This window comes from Notothenia coriiceps, unplaced genomic scaffold, assembly GCF_000735185.1.
Source record: "Notothenia coriiceps isolate Sejong01 unplaced genomic scaffold, NC01 NC01_scaffold00031852, whole genome shotgun sequence".
In the NCBI taxonomy this organism is placed as follows: domain Eukaryota; kingdom Metazoa; phylum Chordata; class Actinopteri; order Perciformes; family Nototheniidae; genus Notothenia; species Notothenia coriiceps.
Genome location: NW_011364553.1, coordinates 113862 through 137336, shown reverse-complemented (window position 1 = coordinate 137336; position 23475 = coordinate 113862). Strand labels below are relative to the sequence as shown.

At 41.7% G+C, this 23475-nt stretch overlaps 3 protein-coding genes across 6 annotated transcripts; 1 reads left to right on the top strand and 2 right to left on the bottom strand.

Annotated features, from left to right (window-relative positions):
• The first annotated feature begins 1875 nt into the window (after positions 1 to 1875).
• On the top strand, positions 1876 to 16058 carry disp2 (dispatched RND transporter family member 2). Its single transcript, XM_010788356.1, has 10 exons — positions 1876 to 2057; positions 5742 to 5886; positions 6110 to 6372; positions 6990 to 7019; positions 7136 to 7259; positions 8477 to 8592; positions 9356 to 9471; positions 10258 to 10355; positions 10552 to 10710; positions 11261 to 16058. The coding sequence occupies exons 1-10, from the start codon at positions 1966 to 1968 to the stop codon at positions 14588 to 14590; spliced, it is 4473 nt and encodes a 1490-aa protein (XP_010786658.1). The 5' UTR covers positions 1876 to 1965; the 3' UTR covers positions 14591 to 16058.
• On the bottom strand, positions 16045 to 19520 carry rpusd2 (RNA pseudouridine synthase domain containing 2). Its single transcript, XM_010788357.1, has 4 exons — positions 19463 to 19520; positions 18833 to 19300; positions 17758 to 18054; positions 16045 to 17195 (listed from the first exon to the last, which is right to left on the bottom strand). Exons 1-4 carry the CDS (start codon positions 19466 to 19468, stop codon positions 16365 to 16367), a joined length of 1602 nt encoding a protein of 533 aa, XP_010786659.1. The 5' UTR covers positions 19469 to 19520; the 3' UTR covers positions 16045 to 16364.
• Positions 19521 to 20173: 653 nt separating this feature from the next.
• On the bottom strand, positions 20174 to 23431 carry pcmtl (l-isoaspartyl protein carboxyl methyltransferase, like). Of its 4 annotated transcripts, none has more exons than XM_010788354.1 (9): positions 23374 to 23431; positions 22996 to 23131; positions 22233 to 22337; positions 22072 to 22103; positions 21869 to 21973; positions 21653 to 21773; positions 21471 to 21556; positions 21070 to 21239; positions 20174 to 20886 (listed from the first exon to the last, which is right to left on the bottom strand). In XM_010788354.1, the coding sequence occupies exons 2-9, from the start codon at positions 23111 to 23113 to the stop codon at positions 20874 to 20876; spliced, it is 750 nt and encodes a 249-aa protein (XP_010786656.1). In that variant the 5' UTR covers positions 23114 to 23131; positions 23374 to 23431; the 3' UTR covers positions 20174 to 20873. The 4 variants fall into 4 exon arrangements, with proteins under 4 accessions (XP_010786656.1, XP_010786654.1, XP_010786655.1 ...); XM_010788352.1 differs by having other exon boundaries at positions 20174 to 20850; XM_010788353.1 differs by having other exon boundaries at positions 20174 to 20850; positions 22996 to 23149; positions 23374 to 23416.
• Between the last annotated feature and the right edge of the window lie 44 nt (positions 23432 to 23475).

Here is a 23475-nt window from a genome sequence, read left to right as displayed (position 1 = left end):
AGCTGTAATGAAGCGTTTCCCTTCGCATCAGAGATCTGCCACAGGAAATTACCATGGCTGTCACCTCAGAACCAGCCAGAAGCCACCCCCCTCTCTTCAGCCTCTCATTATATGTGTATGTGTGTGTGTTTCCCAGTACGTGCCTGTCAGGCTTTGGTTATGTGTTATTTGGAAGATTTTTTTCTTGAGTGTATGTGTGGCAGCTCAACAGTGTAAGTTAATCAGTGTCTGGAGTCAACAAGGCATTATGTCAGCTGCAAGACAGGCTGCTCAGAAGCCTCCCTGCCAACCAACAACACAGCAGCCTTGTTGAATCAAAGCACAACAGTGCACAAAACAAACTTGAGAATGGAGATCACAAAGAAAGTCTAATCTAGGAAGCCCACTTATAGCTTTCAGTGCTTTCAGCTGCAGCTTTAAACATGAAGTCTAAAAATCTCTCCAACTCAGATTCTGACTGATTCCCTCTCTCATAGCAACTCTGAGTCAGTCGTCTCATTTCACCATGAATCAGTTTTGAATCAATCAGCCAATCACGACTCACTGAAGCACATCATTGAGATACAAATAAAGATATCCCTCCTCCACTGACTCTGCTTCTCATTTAAAACCACGGATAAGGACTTTGTTCTCTTCCCAGACTTTCTCACATCCTACTTTTTCAGATCTTTGCCTTTATTCCAATAAATCTATTTCCTTTTTACTTTCCTCTGAGGTGGCCCCTTAGACACGAGGGCTCTGCGCCATGATTCATATTTATAACAAGAGCCAGACCAGCGGCCGCCTCATTAGAGCAAGGTCTGCTGTGTCACACTTTATCCTTTCTTTTGTGCCGGTCAGCTGTGACTCTCACTTCTCTTCCGAAAAAACCCCAAAGTCAAAGACATTTTTCTTTTCTTTTCCTTTCTTTTATATCTGTATCTCTCCTCTTATCTTCCTTATTTAAGAGCTATATTGTCATTAATCATTGAGTAATGACTGCAGGCTTACCACAGGTAATTGATGAATGATTGGCTATGCTTCTACAGAGTACTACTTTTTGAATAAGACACCTTTATGAAGAGTTATGGTTTAAACTTGGTGCATTGATGGATTTTGTTCTCGGTTTATTAGGCACCGTAAGAACATTAAGAACCGTGTGAACATTTTATTTTTCAACTTTCTTATTTGGTAAAGATACAGTAAGGATGATTTAGTCTGCATCTTGAAGCCTTAAGGAATCAATATTAGGGTGGTTTAATCCATCCAGTCTGCAATTGTACTTGTTTTTGATAGGGTACTTGCTTTCAGTGGCCAGTCAAAGGGATTTTACAAAATCTTGCAACCCAAAAGCTGTTCTTATGAAGAGTTTGGCTAATCTATAAAGCAGTTAAAAAACACAACTGGTAAATCCCATGGTATATCTTCAATAAAATGTCTCAGGATTTGATAGCTGGGTGCATTTTTATGCCAGATTCCTCATTATTGATTGACGTTGACAATAATAAATAGCCCAACCTTAATTCACCTCATAAGCCCTGACAAGATAAATCTGTTGCACATTCATATTATTCATGGGGTATGATCCACAGCTTGACGTCCAAATTGAATGATCGTTTTAATTGAACACAGCACCACTGTCTGTGCATCTTCCCCACATACATTAAGCAGCATCTGTAGCTCATGTCCGAGCCAATTAAGCCGACACTAACACACACTATCCGTCACCCTGAGCTCCAGCACCGCGGCCGGTTGGACAGCGACCATGCAGCGGCCTCAGCATCACCGCGGCTCCGCCAATCAGCGTGCAGCTCGGGGCAGATTAACCCAAACAGCCCCGGTGCTTCTCCGTAGTATCAGCCTCAGAAAAAAGCTGCTGATCCGCGTGGACTCAGTGCAGATGGGCACTGTTGGTAAGCCCATTTCAAAATAACAGAGCATCTTCCTATGTGTTTAATTTATATATAAAGCAGAAACAGAAGGAAGATGGAGGCTTGCTCGATAATAGGAGAGAGCACGGATGCGATAGTGATGGATTCTCCTACAGATGAAATGGAAATTCACGAGGCTTGCCAAAGGTGGGTTTGTTTTTTTTGTCTGTGGATTTATCAGGTGCTAACTGTATAAACATAATATGTACTGTAGTAGACGTGGATGTGTTTTTACGCTCCTGTGGTCGATGTGCGTATATTGTTCATCCAGCTGTGGACAATAGCATGCACAGGATATGATTTCTACAATATTATAATAATTTCAACATTATAAAAGCCTTAATCCTGATATGTTGCACTGTTTGTACTGCGGTGAAATCAAGTGCTGTTGTCAACTTACTTAAGATTATCTTATGTTTGATAAACACAAAATCTTTAGGTCAAATATACTTAATCCATAATATCATGCTGTATATCGATATTTAAAACAATAGAATAAACAAGAGTTAGTGCAATAATGGATTTCTCTTCAAATAAATCAGCTTTTATGTTGTTATTTGTTGCTTCAGATATCCTATAGCTACACACAACCTCTCACTCATGTTGACTTGAGAACTGTAAGATCTGTTCAGTGTCATCAACCTCCTGCTGGGTCACTTTCACTAATTTCACCCTGTCACTTACTCTGCTGCATATAAAACAAAAAATGACCAAAGGGCTTCAAACATGAAAGCAGGGCTTCAAACATGAAAGCAGGGCTGGAAACAGCTGAGGTCTGCCACCATTCGCAGGCAGACCCTCAAGTCTTTGCCCTTTTTAAAACGCCCGATAGAAGCTCTCTTTTTTGAGGAAGGTTAACAGTTGGCTTCCTGCATAAACCCCAAGCCTTTGTCCCTTTTTTCTCTCTTATGTGTGTTATTGATTGGCAGTTGAGGGGATGTTTGAGGACATGACATTGACATGCTTCCAGAGAGTTGATGTAAGAGACGCGCTGTATAAAGGGAGAGAGACAGAGACCTGAAGGCAGACGGAGGAGAGTAGTAAGAGCTGACAGTCTTCAGTCTGTCAGACATTTCCTCCATGCTGGAGTCTTTTGAATGCCTTAAAGCTCTCTTCATCACTATTTTAACATTTTAGTGTGCACATCCTCAAAGAATAATCTGAAAGATTTTCATTAAAATGTCCGTTATAACACTCTCTCTATAGCTACAAGATGTAACACAATGGTGATAGAGTATGTTGCCCTTATATACACACCAGGTTAAAAGTATATACATTAATCAGGGGTTGTACTGTGTGACCTCTGCACCTTTACTTGCCTGCTACTTTAACGCAAATACTTCTACTACTGCAAACTCGTCAGCTAAATCTAGCCTAATACAACAGCCAAGAAATAGGTCTTACTTCTTGGAAGATTACAGTTCTGAATTATAGCACTTTATACTGCAAGGTGTTTCTCTTTTTTTTTTATGATTTTTGTATTAGACTACATTCAGTTAGCTTATAACTGGGATCTCCGCCACTTTTATTTAACCATTTCCTCTGTTACTGTAGTGATGTTTTTCAGAAGTACAAGGTACATCTGACCTCAATTGCACAATGCCACAATGCAAGGACCTTTTTCTTTTAATTCTGGGTGATGGCAGCACCTCAGTGACACTTTCCTTGATGTACTTGTGTCTTAATACACTGAAATATTAATGATCACCACAAATTGCTCTTCTCTAGCCGCGAGGAACCATCGAAAGGAAGTAATGAGCTATATAAAGCTATGAGCTAAATACTCTTTATCCTGAACCCTGTAGAAAAGATGCTGCCAGGCATGGGTAACATACTCACTCTCAGGTTTGTACTGAGGGAGATTATCTTGCTATGGAAATTGTTCTGAAATAAATTGAAAGTGTTGACATCCAGATAATGTCTATGATTGTGTATTTACTCACTTTAGCACCTAAATAGGCTAAACTAGATGCTTTGGGCCTAAGAAATGCAGAGTACAATGGCTCACATTGTACTCCGCATTAAGATCATATTACAATGTTATTGTGTTATTGTGAATACAAAATACTGCTGTTCAGAGCTCCACCGTTAATCCCTCTGCTACTGTATGCTGACAATCAAACAGACCACTCATCATCCATGTGCCTTATTATGTGATGCAAATACAACTGTGTAGGGTCATTTAGGCTCTGTTGACTTACTCTGTCACCATGGTGACAAGGCAGGAAGTGTGGTTGCATCCAGTCTGCTGTGGAAAAACAAGCATGTGGTAGACGAGACACCACTTCACTGAGATACAGCTAGGGCACGGCTCAGTGTGTCTGTCTGTACACTTAAATATAAAGAGATTTCTTAAAATGTATATTAGGAAAAGTTCAAATTAAACTATAATAAATGATTCTCTGATCACAATGAACCACTCCATAAACAGTCTACCCCATTAGGCTTTAGGTTAGAAAAATCTATTTCTATGTTGTCTGCCAATATTGCATTGCAAAACATCCGGTAGTTTAAACTTGCAGGCAGGTTTAAAACGTACTGATTTGTAGAAGAAAGATCATTTTTCATCGGTCTCACCCTTTGCCTTGTTTGTCTCTATCAACAGGGTTCTTTTGAAAACAAAAAATTACTGTCATAGTTATAGTCTCCACTGCGTGATTTGGATATGATTCGTGATTCGGATATGCTTCGTGATTTGGATATGCTTCCAAATGTTAGGTTTTTTTCCGTGCATCATGATACACCACCAAGTTTAATGCAAATAAAGTCAGTAGTTTTCTCCAAATCCTGCTGATAGACAAAAAAAAATGAACTGATAAAATAACCTCCTCAAGATTATAGGTTATAATAACAACTAAACACAAGACACACATCTTAAACGCTGCTGAGAATGTCATTTGTTAAGGCAGTGTTTTTGCCATAAACCACAATACTGGACATTGAAGAGATAAAGACTACATTTATCACAGTTCATCCTGAGGGAAAACATAAATGTCTGTACCAAATGTCATAGCAATCCATCCAATAGTGTTTGAGACATTTTACCTAAACCCACAAATGCCAACTTCACTTCTCCACAGGCGCCGGTGAAAAAGTCAACAGATCACCTAAGTCACAAGGAATCTTCCAATGGGAACCATTAATGTCCGTATATAATTGTATGTCAATCTATCAAATCATTAGCCTATATTTCAATGTGGACCAAAGTGGTGAACCAACCAGTATCTCAAGAGCTAGCTCTTATGTGGCTAAAAAGAATAATTCTGCAACCATGTTTCCTTGAGTTGCATGATGTAGTGTAGGAAAGAGAAAGAGGTGAAGCACATTATTATATCACCACGAAGTTCTGCTAACTGCTGTCATCCCACTGAGCCATCACCCAGTCTCATCAATCTATCCTAGACGGACACATACCTCTCTTATAATGGGGTCTGTGATATGATGTGAAATACTTTCTCACCCTCTTCTTCTGTCTCTCACACCCTCCTTTCTTTTTTAATTGGGCGTCCTTATGTCCGGTAGCCAAGTGCATAACACAGAAATCTACTCCAAACTTCGTTATCTCTGCTGGCCCACTCAACTTACCGCTGAATAAGAGATAAAACCAAGAATGCAGTCAGGAAAATAAGATGTCAATCAAGTGTGCTAGGAAATACAGATAGTTAGGTTTTTCAAACTCCCACCTCTGCATATTCACACACTGTGCTTTTAGCAGTTTAGGTATTTTTTTTACTTAACTGTCAATCATTTTGCCTCTCTTCTATTCTCTTCATCATTTCACAATTTCTCACCCATCTCTGTCTCCCCCCGCCTGTCTCTTCCTAACCTCAGTGGGATCCCGGCGGTGTCTCTGTGCCCTCCTGACAGCGAGGGTTCAGCGGAGGCCCAGTTGACAGTTGACCAGTCGGATGGGGAGCTTTGTGACAGCTGCAGCAGCCTCGGCAGACCCTCTTCCTCCTGCCAGCTTTATCACCAAGTATGCATGAGCCTCAATGTACTGTGTGCTGTTTAGCCTGGATATTTGGGGACTCATTAAAACTAAAATGTTAGAAGTAAATCCAGGATTTTGGAGACAGAGGCAAAAATAGTTATTGTAGTCACTCAAAAGACCTGAAGAACAGCAGGATCCTATTTACGAAGAGGATAATACACACCATTTCTGTGACTTATATTGTTTCTACCCTCCTTTACTTTTTTAGGTTCCCCAACCTGGGGCCTACGAATCGCAACAGAACCGGATATGTCCCCACTGTAACCATTACGGTCCAATCAAACCAAACACCTGCCGCGACTGCCATTTAAACCCAACAGGTCCTCATGCAGAAGGAGAGGTAGTGATGAGAGCGGGTCGTAGTTCTGCACATCAGACGTCTAACCACGGCGCGGTGAGATGTCATTGGCTGCATGGGTCAAATGAAAGCAAGACAAAGAAGCCTACACAGCGACATGTGGTGACAGTAAGGTATGTTTAAAGGAACAGTTTGACATTTTTGTTAATTTGATTTCTGGTGGAGAGTTAAGATGACACTCAGAAGCCAGTTATCTTAGCTTGGCATAAAGACTATAAACAGGCCGAACCTTAGCCCCAAGTTAGAGCGCTTCGCATTAAAGACAATCTTCGTGGTGACAACCATGGAATTACAACATTCAAATCTGTAATGAGATGACCTTTCCACATAGACTTACATCGGGAGAGACAATATTTCGTCAAGGGTAATCAACTTCCCCCAACAAACACTTAAATAACCCTTATCTAAATCAAAAGGGCCTTATAGTTGTCAAATGTACACATTTTATTATACAATGTCTTTTTTATGCTGCTGCAACGCAAACATTTCCCAAATTGGGACCAATAAAGTACTGTCTTATCTTATCTTAATAGCCGAATATATTTTTCTTCATCATTGATAATTTGTTTAACCTTTGGACTGAGACAGCTTTCCCCACTGTTTTCAGTCTAGTTATGCCAGCTAAGCTAAGCTAACCTAGCGGTAGATGTAGCTGTAGCATCACACTTCAGAAGTATTTCCTGTGGTATTATTTTTTAATTATTTTAACAACGTTTTCAACTATTAACAGGGATGGAGGACTCTACTATATTCTTAGAAAGTAAGTAGGCTACTCAAAGCAATTTTCACTTTAAAAGCCCCAAATACTGCACGTCTTTCCTATTTTGATCATAATAACTATTCTTTTAACCATAAGCATCACTTCTTCTGTGGCAGTTATTCCCAGGTGATAGTGGACTACCCGTTAGCGGTGCTGGTGGGCTGTGCCGTGCTGCTGCTGGGATGCTCTCTGGCCGGACTCTTTATCGGTCCTCTGCCGGACTTCTCCGATCCGCTTCTGGTGAATCTCAAACGCACACAGTCATACACACACATATATAAACCGAACAGTGTCTAAGATGTAATGCTGCATCTCCAGCTGGTGCTGAACATGCAATACTAACTAACTAACTAACTAACTCTTCTGTCAAGTCGACATTACAAACCTCCCTTATCAACTTAGGAATTTAGGAGTTTATTTAATGACTCTCTCTCTCTGATGATACCTATCTCTCCTATCTCAGATTCAATAAAGTGCACCTAATGAGATCACACTCATATTCTTAATTAAAAACATATTTTTAGATGCAAGCTTACAGGACAAACACTGCTTTAATCATTATAATCAAAATGCAACACACAAATATTAACAATGCATCATTCAGGATAAGTCTATACAGATTCTATAGGATATAGAATAGGATTGCTTTTTTACTGTAAGTGTCTTTCTTTTCAGATAACATCAAACAGTCATCTAGCAAACGGGCTTATTCATGCAACATTATACGCTGCTTGTGATGCTGATTTATTCAGTAAGCTGCTGCAGTGCATTGATGGGCACTAGCGTCCACACTGTCTTTAGCTTTGATGTGTGTGTGTGTGTGTGTGTGTGTGTGTGTGTGCTTGTGTGTCTGCAGGACTCTGATGTTACATAATGAAGACTGTGGGCTGTTTCTCTGCAGAGACAGAAAGAAGCAGCCATGATAATGACAGAGAAGCTGAGAGTTCTGACAAACAACAGGCAGGGTAACGCCGAGATGAAGTTAACACACACCTGTCTGTCATCCAACAAACACACAACAGCTGTGTGTGTGTGTGTTTGTGTGCTTGCGTGCATGCATGCATGTGTGTGTGTGTGTGTGTGTAATGGGTCTGGCAAAGACTCTGCCCTGCTGCAACTCATTTACTCCCACTGAGGCCAGACATACAGTCTGCACACAATCACCTGCAGCACGCACACACACACACACACACACACACACACACACACACACACACACACACACACACACACACACACACACACACACACACACACACACACACACACATCAAAGCTAAAGACAGTGTGGACGTAGCGTCCACACTGTCTTTAGCTTTGATGTGTGTGTGTGTGTGTGTGTGTGTGTGTGTGTGTGTGTGTGTGTGTGTGTGTGTGTGTGTGTGTGTGTGTGTGTGTGTGTGTGTGTGTGTGTGTGTGTGTGTGTGTGTGTGTGTGTGTGTGTGCTTCTTCCTCAGGGCTTTGAGCCACGGGGAACATACATTGGAGTTCGCCAGTCCAGCTTGTCCGAGCTGCAGGAGAACACCGGCCCGGGGAGAAAACTGTCTCCTTTACCGCAGCAGCTCAGCAAAAGGTCAGCAGGGAGATTCAGTGGAGTGCAGGTTTTCTACAGGAGGACTGCAGTGTTGACCCATGCACACAGATACGAGTCGTTGTGCTGCTTGTACAGGGTTGTGGGGTCAGCCGGGGTTTGAAAAACAGAGTTTTTGCTAGGGTTAATACTTATAACTTTTATTGGCACATGTGTTTATAGAAATAACATTTAAAAAAAAAGGATTGTAGATAAAGCAAATTGACTTAAAGAACAAAACTCTATTTTGAGAACATAAATTATATAACAACCTTTTACTATTCAGTTTAACATGTTTTTTTAATGGAATACAAATGATTGAAGCCATTTGATTCACTCTCATCCCTCTTATTAGTGTTTTTTTTGCTAAAAACTAGCTTGTGAACAGTGGAGCATAAAGCACTCCACTGTTAATTCTGCAGTGCCAGATATATTTTCATAGGAAATGTTAGAGGCCAAAACAGAGCAGAAGAAAGATAAAAAAATCCCACTTACGTTTGCCAGGTAATCTGAAACTGAACTCCAAATTCCTGTTGCTTATTTATGTAAACAAATTTAAGATGTTCACCATCAAAAAAGGTTAAAACATGTCAGTGTTTTGTCTGCAGTTTATTGCACTGCCTCCAAGTGGACTAAAAACAATTAATGTAGGTATTGTAAATGATATAATTGTCATACTGATACATTTTCTACTTGTTTAAAAAATGTTGTTGGTGTGTTTTATGAGACTAAAAAAGGTGCATGTGTGTGCTTCTACCTGTGCCAGTTTCGGAGGGGTTGTAAGTGGAGATAGCGGTGGCAGCCAGGAAACCTCCGGGCTTCGCTTCAAGAGGATGCTGGCTCGAGACTCATCTCCAGACACGTTCCTCTGCGACGCTCCAGGTGGGTCAGCCATGATCAGCTCATCCCTGTGATTTTTTTTTTTAAAACACTGATGATAAATGAATCGCTCACATATCTGCTACACTGATTATCGTAACTATGAAAATACAACCATAATCCTACCATTTTACAGTTCCCAAATTATGAGCGATACTTTAGCATCCTTAGTAGTGCAGACAGTGAAAACAATGTAAATATAATGGGTGCTTATTCAGCAGTTGAGAAAATTGCATAATATGCAAATGTTTGAGTGAGCTTAAGGCAAAGCCCTCCTGCCTGTTACGGAGTAATCAGCACTTGCAGTTAACTAATGAAATCAGTACAGCATAAATACAATCCAGAGGCTTATGGTAAAATGGAAATTAACAATAATAGTGAGATCTTAAGAAGATGTAAATAAGTACTTTTAGTATGGCTTCAAAGGAAACAGTCGGAATGCATTTTCTTGACCAGGTTATCCCAGATTTTTCTTCTTCAGACTTTACTTGAAAATGGTGTGCTGGCAGATCAAAGACTTTACTCCGGTTTGCCTTTCAAATCCAATAAAAGCTGCCTAAATGGATTTATAAGCAATTCTAAGCCTTAAAGGTTTCACTTTATAAAGCCTCATTTCTAATTCAAATCAGACAAGAAGATAGAAGACAAAACAATGTGTTTCAAGCCTGGTTTTAAAGCAACTCTTGGATTCAAGTATTCTGAACATTTGTCACCATCCAAACAAAGTGATGAATCACTGCTGGTCATCTTGTTCAAGAATGTTGAATCCATCTGTCTCTCTCCACGCAGGCAAGCATCTGGCTCAGCTGGTGTTTCGATCTGAAAACTCGGCCAGTCTCTGGAGTCTGAAGGCGATCCACGCCATGTGTGAGATGGAGCAATCCAGGGTCAGCTCTCATCTACTAAACACTTTAGTTAATCTTTTCTCGTCTGTCACTCATACTGTCTTTCTCCTCTCTCTAATGCCATGAGCCAACTTGCTCAGATGCTGACTGTCACTACTTTATTGGCATTCATATGTTTTAGTGCATTTGTTTCAAAACTGGGCATGTGTTCAAAAAATGTTTCCTCTCTCTGATACAGATTCGCTCCCAGGCTCAGTTCCAGGACTTGTGCCAGCAGCATGTGAGGGGCGAGGCGGAGGGAGCGTCCCGAGGCGGCTGCTGTCCCAGCTGGTCTCTGGGGAATTACTTGGCTGTCCTCACTAATGCGTCCTGCTGCCTCAGCCTCACCTCACACCAGGTTCTGTAGCTTTACTAAAAAAACACCAACCATACAAACGAATTACTTGGTACACTTCATTAACCCATCTTGTACTTGATAGTAAAAGTGAATAGTCCACATTTCTTTACACAAAAAATATTTTCCCACAGTTAGATCAGGAGAGAGTGGTATATATTTCTTCCACCTTCCTGTATTGCTCAATGTAGACTGCTTTGGTGCGAGTGTAGATATTGGCTTTAGAAATGTCTGCCTTATCTCACATATAATGTAACTAGATGGCACTCCTCTTGTGGTGCCAAAACAAATCAGTAAATAACACATTAGGTAAGAAGCTGAGTGACTTCTAGTTCTATTATAGAGAGAAGGAATACATCTCTTAGGCTGATTTTCCATCACTCTGTAACTCACACAAAAACAGAATGATAAATAACACTTCTTAGGTTTGCCTTTAAGTTAAGGTTGATGATGCATGCTACGGGAAAGCTGTTTAAGTAATTTGAAACACTTCATTATAACTAAATCTGCAGTGCACTGAATACCTTTTTCTATTTTCTCCCGTTATCACCAGGTGTCTGAGTCTCTGAACCTTCTCCGGAAATGTGCTCTGCATTATCACGAAGGACACCTAGTGGAGGCGTGTGTCGAGAGACCCAAACACGGCGGCTGTTCCTCCGTCCCGTCCCGCTGTAAACAATCCCGTGTGGTGTTCCAAATCCTGCACTACCTGGTCGATAAAGACTTCCTGGGCCCACAGACTGTTGCATACCAAATCCCTACGCTGAAGTACAGCCTTCTGTTCTTACCCGTCGACAAGGGGGAACACATGATGGAGATCTACATGAAGAGTCTCGAAGGCAGGGATCTGACATACAACAATACAACCATCACTGGCATGGACTTTGGCATCAAGCAGAAGCTTTTCAAGTATTACCTGGCAAGAGATTCAATTTACCCTGTGCTAGCTGTTGTGTCTCTTCTTTTCACGATGGCTCTTTATCTCCACTCTCTCTTCATAGTTGCATTATCTGTAATAGCAATCGCAGGCTCCCTCCTGACCTCCTATTTCTTCTATAAAGTAGCATTTCGCCTGACTTTCTTCCCCCTGGTCAACCTCTCTGCAGCTCTATTTCTCTTAGGAAGCTGCTCCAACCAGGTTTTCATCTTCGCCGATTTCTGGAATCAGCAGCTATCCCAGAGTCCCTCAGCCTCCCTGGAGAAAAGAGTAAACAGAGCTTTGCAGGAAGTCGGCTATTTGATTTTAGCGTCAGGGTTGACCTCCAGCGCAGCATTTTTCTCTGGTTATCTCAGCAGCATCACAGCCATCAGATGTTTCTCTGTTTATCTAGGAACGGCCTCATTTATCAGCTCCATCTTGGCATTGGTGTGGCTGCCGTGCTCTTTTATTCTGCGCGAGCGCTACACGGAAGCATCCTCTGCGTCTGTAGCAGTGCAGGGATGGAAACCATGCTGCTCCAAAAACGCCGGCGGCTTCTGGGACACAAGCTCACGCAAGAGATGCCTCTTCACACTCGGGCAGAAGCTGAGAGAATTAAAAAGAGGAATCAGCGACACTTCCAACTTGTTATTTCTGAAAATCCTGCCTTGTGGGGTGGTGAAGTTTAGGTATATTTGGGTTTGCTGGTTTGCAGTGCTCGCTGCGGGAGGCACTTACATGTCCTGTATTGAACCTTGCATGAAGCTGCCCACCTTGGACAGCAGTGTGGCCAAGCTTTTCCGCTCAAGTCACCCGTTTGAAAGATACGATGCAGAGTATCGACATATGTTTATGTTTGAGAGACAAAGGAATGGAGAGGATAAACCAGTTACCTTAATGCTTGTTTGGGGTGTCAAACCAACTGATAACGGGGATCACTTTAACCCCAGGAGCAATGGCTCTTTGGTTCTGGACCCAGACTTTAACATGAGCCATCCAGATGCTCAGGTTTGGTTAAGGGACTTATGTGGACGCGTTCAGAACAAAAGCTTTTATTCCCTTCCTTCACCTGAGGATAAAGACGTTACGACGGACAATATCTGTCTTGTGGAGGAGCTAATTCAGTGGGTTTCTGTCAGACGGTGCTCAGAAAGTGATGACAATTCTTGCTGTAACGACATCCCTTTCCCCTACACTCCCAGCGTTTTTGAGAACTGCCTCAGTATGATGCTGGCGGAGAGGTATGCTGAAGGCCATCTGGCCCACAGCGGAGGTCTGTACTTCCAGCCAGATGGCAGGGTCGCAGCTCTTGTGTTGGGATTCAAAACCACATACCTCTACAGCTTCAACTTCAGCAGAACCAGTCTTTTCTACAGAGAAATCCTGACATGGTTCAACAGAGAAATATCAGGAGCACCACACGGGCTGGAGAAGGGTTGGTTCATCAGCCAGCTGTCTCTTTTTGATCTGCAACACGTTTTAAGCTCGGAGACTCTCGTAGTAGCTGGCTTCTCAGTAGCCATCACGTTTGCTTTACTTCTCTTAACCACCTGGAATATTCCACTGAGCATTTATGGGACCGTAGCTGTAGGGGGAAGTGTTTTTGTGACAATTAGCCTGCTTGTTCTTCTTGAATGGCAGCTGAGCGGCATCGAGGCTCTGTTTATCTCATCAGCAGCAGGGCTCTCTGTTGACTTTGTTGCAAACTACTGCATTTCCTACACCTTGGCTCCTCATTCAGACAAAATTGGGAAAGTAGCCCACTCCACTAAAAGGATGGGATGCCCTGTAGCAATAGTTTCTGGTGCATTTTTCTCCATGGGGATCATCATGTTGCCTTCCACGGTCTTGCTGTTCAGAAAACTGGGGATATTCCTCTTTTTGGTGAAATGTGTAGCATGTGGATTTGCAACCTTCTTCTTCCAGTCTCTTTGCTGCTTTTTTGGACCCCAGAAAAACTGTGGCAAGATCACGTTACCATGTTTTTCAGATTACAATGACGGAGCGCTGAACTCTTGCTCTGCAGCAGAGCCTGGATCCCCGGCAGCCTCGGCTTCGAACGGGGCGTTTGGCAGATCCAGAATGAGGAGGAGTTATGACAAAGAAGCAGGAGGCTATCTGTACCCCGACCCCCAGCGTCAGCAGAGACAGAAACAGACTGCAGCCGGGGGAGGAGGGGGCCGAGGGCCAGAGCAGTACGAGCTGCAGCCATTGGCCTATCGACTGAGCGACAGCTTTGAAAACAGCACCTGTACCAGTAAGCTGTCCAACCAGCCGTCTGTGCTCTCTGATGAGATCGAGTACTGCCGGGGAGAAGTTGGCAGGAATAGCATGGATGGGGGAAGTGAGGAGATGTGCAGTCATCAAAATAAGACCAGCCAGCAACCTCCAGCTCTTCAGACTTCATCTCCATACAAAGAAAACACCCTGCGGCCTGTAGGAGTCACCCGGGAAGATGCAGCGAAGGATAAGCTGCTGTGTAACACATGCAGAGGTCAGTCTGGTGGGGTGACACACTGGAGCAATACAACCTTCTCCTCATCTTCCAGCATGGAGGACACCATCATCAGCCACACATTGGAGACTATCGACCAGACATCCCTCAGTAAAGATGACCAAATCACAGAGGACAGTCACCAGCCCTGCTCCGACAGAGGGCGTCTCTCCTCGCAGTCTCAGAGCTTCTGCGAGGGCCTGGAAGACTCGAATGAAACTTGTCTGAGTGACATAGAGCCAGGGCCTTCCAACACGCGGCAAAATGAAGCAGAAGAAGAGTTTCAGTTGCAACCAGGACATCTAAACGGGAAGAGAGATACACTTCGTCTCTCACTGAAAGACCCTGTTTACCAGACAAGTAAGGGTCGCAACAGTCAGAGTGAAGAAGCCGTCATCTTACCCAACAGTAAGCCCGACCTGCCAGATGTTTGGATAAAGAGGGATGGACAGCGGGAGGATACATGTTGAGCAAAGTTGGAGGAATTTTTGCAATCACTGTGTACATTGCTTTGAATATATATATAAAGACGAACTGTAGTTATAAAAGCATATATAAACTACAAAAGGAGCATACAGTGTTGCTTTTGTGTAACACTCAAGGGGAATTTAAGCCAACAGCAAATGTAACATGTGACAGCATGTTGTTTAAAAGTTGCTGCTAAGGTTTTTGCAGTGTGTGCTACAGGGTCCGAGCATGAGTGTCTCCTCAGCGAAAAGTCAATATAAAGCATGACTTCTTAAAAACGGCTTTTTTCATCTGAGGCAATTAACATGAAGCTTTCTTACAAAAAAAGTGCTGCACCTGGAGAGTTTACTTTGTGCCTGGACTGGGTTTTAAGAAAACACAGTGTCGCCCGGTGCAGCCGCCAGCCTTTCTACATGCTGGATTTGACCTTTAAGAGCCATATACATTTATGGACATCTGAATATCAGAAGATAGATTGAGTAGCAAACTTTCACTTTACTATGGTCAGTTGATCTTGCACTTTGTGGAGAGAACAGTAAATTATAATAATTTATAATAATATCCTAAGTATTATCGGTTTGGAATTTGGCCATTATGTACAGTATGTCCTTTGTGACCATGACGTAGAAAGCTACATGTAGTAATGTGTCCTTTGTAGTGTCATGGCTTGGTTGCTTTTAGTGTTTCACCGTCAAATTAAGAGTCATTCCGTTTATTCCAGTGTCAGTGCCAAATATATTTTTATGTTTACTGTACTTAAAAAGGCAAAAAAGGGTTTCTAATGCAGAGAAAACTATATGTGGGTTTATACACATGTCTTAGCCTTGAAAAGGAAGAAGCTCTCATTTCTGTTTTCAAAGCAGTAGTTGTGCCATCACATGCAACTCCTTCAACAGCAACACACTGTACAAACTTTGCTGCAGCACGGTTAATATAAACTCAGACAGAAAATAAAAGGAGGCCTTTATCTACACGCTGCCCCACAGCTGGGATGTCCCATCAGCTGTTTTTTATGTGTTAATAGCTATTCATGAATCAGCATGTGCCAAACGTCTGTCAGAAACAGCTGAAAGTGTGTTTTGTGAAAAGGGTGTGTCCTTTTAAAAAGTAAAATAAGAGATGTGTCTATGTTCCTTTTATGATATTGCGTATATAAAGAACAGTGGCGTTTGGGGTGCATCAATGGTGGTTCTAGCATAACACCTAGACAAGAAGGTACTTGTGTTTAATGTGCCTATGAGCAGTGTTATTCGCAAGCTTTCTCTTTGTAAAAAGTGTTTGCTTTTGACATATTGACTGTATAATCACAATTCTTCAATGGGCCTTCACTCTACAGCACTCAGCAGAAAACAACCTGCCTATGAACAGTAGAACTTAAACGATTACCACCACTATTATTATTTACAGATGTAATGTTGTGCATTTTTTCACGTAACAGAAATAAATGAAAAAAACATTTATTTTCCTGCAGACTGGCTTTTGATTTATTTCAAATCTTGGTTCAATTATTGGGCACATTACAGGTTTGTAGGATGAAATGTTATTAAAACAATGTAAAATAAGTAAGAATCCAAATCCTCTTTTTGTTTAAAGCTAAAACAGCCTAGAGTCAAAAGGAAAACATATTTGTGCATTAGGAATACTCTAAAATAAATTGGCATTATCATAAAAGACAAATCAAAATGCCTCGGAGCAAAACTAAATAAATCTAGTCAGGCTTTTAAAAAGGTGTGAAAAAAAGGCATGAAGGCAGTGACATAAACACCAGCAAGGCCATCAGCAGTCAGCATCAGGTAAGCTCCATTCAGTCTCGACCCAGTCCTCTTTGGCCCAATCGGGTGAACGTGTAGAATATTCAAAGTCAGGTCCTTTGTAGCGTAGAGCGTGCAGATACATGATGAGCTCCTTCTCTGTGGGATCTGCTCGATCCAGCTTACATTCAGAGCACAGGTTATCTCTAGTTTCTGGTTGAGTTGTTGCTTTTGTTAGATTTCCAGTTGATTTGTCAGCTTCGGACTCAAGTGAGGTGTTATTAGCGTTTGGGTCTGTGCAGATCTGAATCACCTTATCACTGCCTGAGCTACAACCTGTCGGCCCCTGAGTGTCGCTCTGATGAATCTCTCCACTTGTGTGAAGTTCAGAGGTGCCATCTGATGTTTCTACCTTCTCAGATGTCTTGTTTTTTTCCAATTCTTGTTCAATCCCAACCGCATCGTCAGGTATATCCAGAAGGAGAAGACTTTCCTGAGAGCGATGTTCCTCTACCAGAGCCTGCAGCAGCTCCTCATTACTCTTGTCCACCTGTCCCCCCTTCCCCCTGTGAGGACCCCAGGCGGAGGACCCATAGATGGGATCATTGAGGATGGGGAAGCCCAGGTACTGGAGGTGGACTCTGATCTGGTGTGTGCGTCCGGTCAGCGGTAAACAGCGGACCACGCTTGTTTTCCCGTTAAAGCTCAGCCTCTGGAAGACGGTTCTGCTCTCTTTCCCCTTAGGGTCGACTCTGCAGAGGCCGACTTTAAAGGAAACCACCAGGATGGGCTCCTCACAGACCAGCTCACCATCTGGAAAATCCCCCTCTACCCTGCACACATACTCCTTTTCAACCTGGTAGAAAGCACAAAGGAAGAGACAGAAGAGGTTAGTATTCCTTCATTGTTCGTCTTCATCATCTTGTTTTTGTAAGAATTATCTACAGAGAGTGTCTGCATAACAAATGGTCCCAATAAGTAAATTCAAACATAGAATAAAATCTGTTTTTCTCTGACGCTGTCCTGTAGCCTTTTCTCTGTTTAATTATCTGATAACTTAAGATGCAGACATCCGAATATTTTAACATTCCGGTCAAAATGTATGGTAAAAAAGACCATCTAAAAATGTTATTGCTATAACGCGGCATAAAACTGGACAAAAATTAGGATACAGGGGGACGCCTATACCTTGATTAAAATGATGGATGCCTCTAAGTTTGAAAATGTTTACATATTTTTCTGACAATTAAAAAAAAGTATAATATAGATCTAGTTGATTATATATTTACATATGACATAAGCTAAAGAATAATAACACAAGATACATCTTACTACTATGGTCTAAACCCACTGATATAAAGGGTTGTCCCACAGGTTTACCCAAATAAATGCTTTAATCCTCCCTGACCTGAACGTACCTGTCTGTCTCTCACTAACTGGTCCAGTTTCTGAGACGTCTCCAGCGTCCTGGCAAACATCAGCACTCCAGAGGTCAGCCTGTCCAGCCTGTGCACTGTGTGGAGCTCAGAGATGCCCCGCTCCTTCCCCAGGATGAAGATCACTGTGTTGTGGCGGAAACGCCCGCAGGGGTGGACCGGGATGGAGGCAGGCTTGTCGACCACGAGCACTTCACCGTCGTCCACCAGAACCTCCAGAGGTCTGCCAACCACAGGGGGCTCATGGCGGTGCACTGTGTTCTTCATGAGGTCATTGTTCTGTGGAGTCAGGGAAAAGGTGTTACCACAGTTTTAAATAAAATCCCATCACCAGCTCTTATATTTTGAACTAGGGCTGGGCAATTCATCTATATTACATTGAAATGTTGATAAAACAATATATAGGTTAGATTTAGGATATTGTAGCACATGCTCATTGTTGTCTTTTCCTAGTTGTAGAAGACAGTTTTGTACTATATGACTTTTTTTAATCCATAAGATTGCAGTATCAAGATTTTGATTGTTACATTTTGAATAGAGGAAGGGCTGAACACTTCTAACTCTTGTTCTGCCATGCGACAGAAAAAGCCTGTACTTACAATAAAAAATGAAAGATGAATTTAAAAGTATAAAGAGGAAATCAACCATTAGTTAACCATCCGACCTACTAATATCAGAATCAGAAACAGCAGGTTTATTGCCAAGTAATGCCAACACACACAAGGAATTTGCCTCGGTGAATATCGTGCATAAATAAACACAGTTAATAAATAGTAAAAAAAAAGGGACCCAAAAAGAACCATTATAAAAAACATAATTGTTTAAAACATATATTAAAATCTAGAAAAAATATTTACATTAAATGTAGATATACAAGAAAATTATAAAATGACAAAATACTGTGAATATTAGAATAAAATACATCATGTGCAGTATCAATAATTGGTTTACTTAGATCAAGCCTGAACTCAGTTGACTTTACCCTGAGTTATTCTGTCATTAAGCCCTGCTAGCATTGTGCTAACACCTCAGATATAGCATCATAAGCAGCACTGACCCTGAGCACCACAGACAGGTCCTCCACAGGTGTGTCGTTCAGCCGGATGCGGCCCTCTTTGGCAGCCCTGTGGTAATACTCCATGGTCTCCGCTCTGAACTCATGCTTAAACACCTCCAGAAGGCTCTTCCCAATCCACCGCCCTTTGCAGTACGTTTTGAAGTCAAAGTAGTACGGACGGACTTTACGAAGACCACCGTCAAAGTAGTAGTCGGTCTCGTCGAAATGCTCCTTGCAGAAGCTGACACCGGGGTTCCGTTTCTGCGGAGGGGGGACGTATCTCTCGCCCGGACGGAGCTTCTTTCCACCGGCTCCTCTCCGCTTCTTGCCTCGGCCCTTTTTCTCAGCATCGCCCGTCTCTTCGCTCTTTCTTTTTCCACTTTCTGTCACCTCTTTGGTGGTGGTTTTCTCCTCAGACTCCGGACTGTTTACCTCTGCGACAGCTGCCTGCTCCATCGTCGAGCTGCTCTGTGGACACCGTGGAGAACACAGAGTGAAATTAAAGCTTTTAAACGAAATAAAGTTGCAAAGTATTGTTGTAATTTGACTAATTGTAACTCCTGTTTGTCCGAACGTGAAGAAAGACACGAAATTACATTTCCTCAAGACTCTAATAACCGACACACTCACGTTCATTGCTCTCTAGCTAGAGGTCCTTCTCACTACGTGCGCATACTGATGACAGTATTATGTAGTCCATTCAGTCCGATATGTAGTTCTATTTAACCTTTCTGTCTCTTCTTCCTTTTTTGAGACCTGAGGGCAAAACACCTCATCACCGACACATTATCGCCATATAGTTTAGTAAGAAGATATGACTTTATTAACTGAAAACTCAAGAGTGATAAACTAACATGAGGTTGAAGTCATAATGCTACAATAAAAAGATTGTGTCTTGTGTGGGAAGTTAGGAATCAACCATCTTCACCAAAAAAAAACATTTGCAATATGTCTTTAAATATTATGAGGTAGGGTTATATAAAGGGTAAAATACTTTCTCCTTCATGCATTTTTGGATTAGGCAATTTCTATTATTTTGTGACAGAATAGCCAAGACTTAATATCTGGTTTTGGAACACTACAAACAATTAAAAATATTAAAAATATAAACAATTAAAATAAATATCTTATTTACAAATCATCTGTAATGCTTAGTTAATACATACATGACATTTGATATGAAAGATATTGAAAAAGGTTTCCTCCTGCAGAAAATGACATTTTCTGTTGAACATAATTCAATGTACTGTGTCCTATACTCTCATTCAAAATAATATACATTGCTTCCTTTTCCTGACCATGATGTAATTATTATTTGAAGAAAAATGAAAAACAATCAAGTTCCTGTTTAGTGGGTTTATTTCATTAATCTGTGTACACATAATTTACTTTTTGTATAGTAAAACATTTTGGCACAATGCCCACTCTGCTGTACATAATCAATGTCAAAGAGCACATATCTTTAACATACAATATAAAAAGCAGTAAGAGAAGGATTCTTACCACAAAATATATATTATTTCCTTTTGATTTGCAGAATTTTTCATTAAACTTCCATGGCTAGAATTTGGGTTTATCGTTATGTGTTATTCATAGCCAAAACATCCCATAGATTGCACACAAGGTCATATATTAACTCTCATCTGAATTTACCACAAGCTTCCAAAAGAAAGTAGTCCTGTAGGCTACCTCCTTAAGTGCATTTTTCTCTTTACTGACTCACCCATAAATAATACTGTGAATCACTTAGATCCCGGACAACCTCCCTTAGTTATCCACAGTATCACTCTCTAATGGACACTGGATTTAAGGTCATCAGTCCAGCGGTGGTCGTTCATTCTCAGTCTCTCACTGTTTTATCATCCTTCGAACACAATCTGGTTGGGCAAACAGGGTGAGATCCTCCTTGTGCGTTGCTAGGTGACGAACCAGCGGGGCAGGTGGCCGTTAAGACAGGAGCTCAGTGAAACCATGAGGAGGGCTAAGGGGCCCCAGAGACGCAGCACCAACGCCACCTCCTGTGGGGGCAACCACACTGCAGTCAGAGCTCACTTCTGGGGACAGAAGGAAGGACATTGTGGATATCATCAGACTCAAGCTATAATGCGGAGGTGGATGTGACTCATGAGGGATAAAACACACTGAAGATCACAGAGGCCCCTGCTGGAGGTTAGTCAGCACATAAAGTGGTTTTCCTATAAATATCAAGGTTAGAAATGTGAGTTTTTCTGCAGTACCCAGGCCACTGGCGTCTCTTGTCAGTCAGTGGGACGTAAACCACTCCCATCAAAGCTTTCTTCAGGAAGGTCCCATCACTCTGCTTATCGTACTGTTCTAGCACCTGACTGCCACCTTCAGGGCCGACTGGGAGAACCAACCGCCCCCCAGGCTTCAGCTGCTCCAAGAGCTTTAACAAACAGATGGCAGAAAACAGAAATTTACCATGAGGGTGGAGACAATTCTGATACAACAGCTTCCAGCACTTTAGGAAATATTCTTTAAAGACCATTAGCTGTTTGATAATTACTTATAAGATGTACTGCAGTGTGTTTTAACCTTGACTGAATGTGCTTTGTTTGTGGATTTTGCCCTAAAAGTGCTTCTCTTTCACAAGAGTCAAAGTCATACGCATCCTTACAGCCTTGGGAACAGTAGCTGCAGCTGCACCAACATGAATGGCATCATACGGCGCTCCTTCTGGGTGGCCGAGTCTTCCATCTCCCACTGTGGACGGATGCAGGTATGACTTTTAATAAAATCTCTATAGCTGTGCAACATCAAAATTAGAAAAGGCCATTATTTGTGAATCTTCTGACTCACCTACAAGTTTGATGCGTCCAGATGTGAGCAGTTCTGGGTCGTCCCCTTGCACTTTTTTTATTGATATTTTAAGCAGTTCATCAATGTGTTCAATTCCGACCACTCTACCACTGGGTCCTGTCTACAAACCACAGAAAATGCATCTAGTGCACTCAATCATACACTGTATTTCACGCAAACTTGTAGGAAACATGTAAAAGTGTGTACAGAACCTACCATCCTTGCGAAGCAGGCTGTGAGATATCCACTTCCTGAACCCACATCGAGTGCAGATGCTCCTTCAGTTAGTTTGTCACTTAACAGCTCCAAAGCATGAGCATGCTGTCAAGCCACCAAAGGAAATCATTTAGCCAATCATGTTTATGTACATTAAAACTGAATTATAGGAGGTCTCACAGCAGTAGAGTGTTGTTACTCACCATGTGGGGGGCACTGATGGTCGCTCTGTAGCCTGTGATAAGAAAATGTCACAACACAAAGTCACAGCAAATATCTGTGCTCATGAAACACAAAACATAAAGTACTCGTATTGTCGGGCAAATACATGAAATGGTCTGTGAAGAGCAACTGAAATAAAAACCTATTGTTTGAGGAGAGTCTGCATAAGGATAATCTATGGAGTAGAGCCCCCTGTCTGTAGCCAGCATGGCATCAAACACTCGGTCACTGCGGATCACCCCGTGATCTGCGGAAGAAGAGAGGAGGCAATGAAAATAATTTTCCATGTTAGCGCAAAATGTAATTCATTTTGAAAATTATTCCATTTTTAGTTTTTTTTAAAATATGCCCTGATAATTGTGAGTCATACAATATATTTATAGTTTATTTGTCATTTTTCTTTTCATTTAAAATCTCTGTAAAATGATCCATACCTTCTGACTAACACCTCAATACAACTTTATTTGTAAAGCACTTTAAAACCTCTAGAACAAAGAGCTATACAGAGAAATAAAGAAATTAATAAAATACAAAAATCGGTACTTGTGGCTTATCTGTCGCCACTTTGTCATTTGATGCATCGACTCTAGCGGGTAGCTTGCTCCTGATGAACTCGGCCAGGTAGGTCCTAAGATGGTTAGGGTTAAAGAAAAGTGCGTATTTATTTAGAGACTCTGAAAAAGACAAAAAAAGTGGCGACATAACCCTCAAGTACCCAAAAATCACACAGCTCAGCTGACAAACCATACAATAAGTAAAAATACAAATAAAAGGTAACAAACAAAAGCAAAGAAAAATCAACATAATAAAAAACATATAGTAAAGTACAAATAAATGTCTTTATTAGCTTGACCTTGAGATATGTGAGCCTAAGACTCTGTGATGTCAAAGCATCAGCACATTACCCCTCAGTCTGCTGATGAGCTCTGCGTGTGTTTTGCCGCTGGACATCCACGCCATGGTCCGGGACAGCAGCACACCCATCGGGACGGCCACTAATGCCAGGCGCACTGCAGCGTGCATCTCCTACACTGGGTCTCACTGCAGTGACGTGATGATCAGCGCATGCAAGCCGGAGGACATATATATGTAACATCTTAAACATACATGAAATGGTCGGTAATGATACGATTTAATATGGCATAATACGAAACAATACCAAGTTGACGTTACATTATAAATGTTTAATAAAATGCAACAGTTGAAAATGCTAATGCCAGTTCTACAAATGACCAATACTTGTGAATAAAGTAAATATAGAGAGGTTAGCAGAGCGTGTTTACCTTGGTAGTTCTGCACTGTTCCTTCCAGCTGAGACAAACTTCCTGATTCCCTACTGAGCGAAACACAGAGACAGCCAATAGGATAAGCACTATCAGGCATGA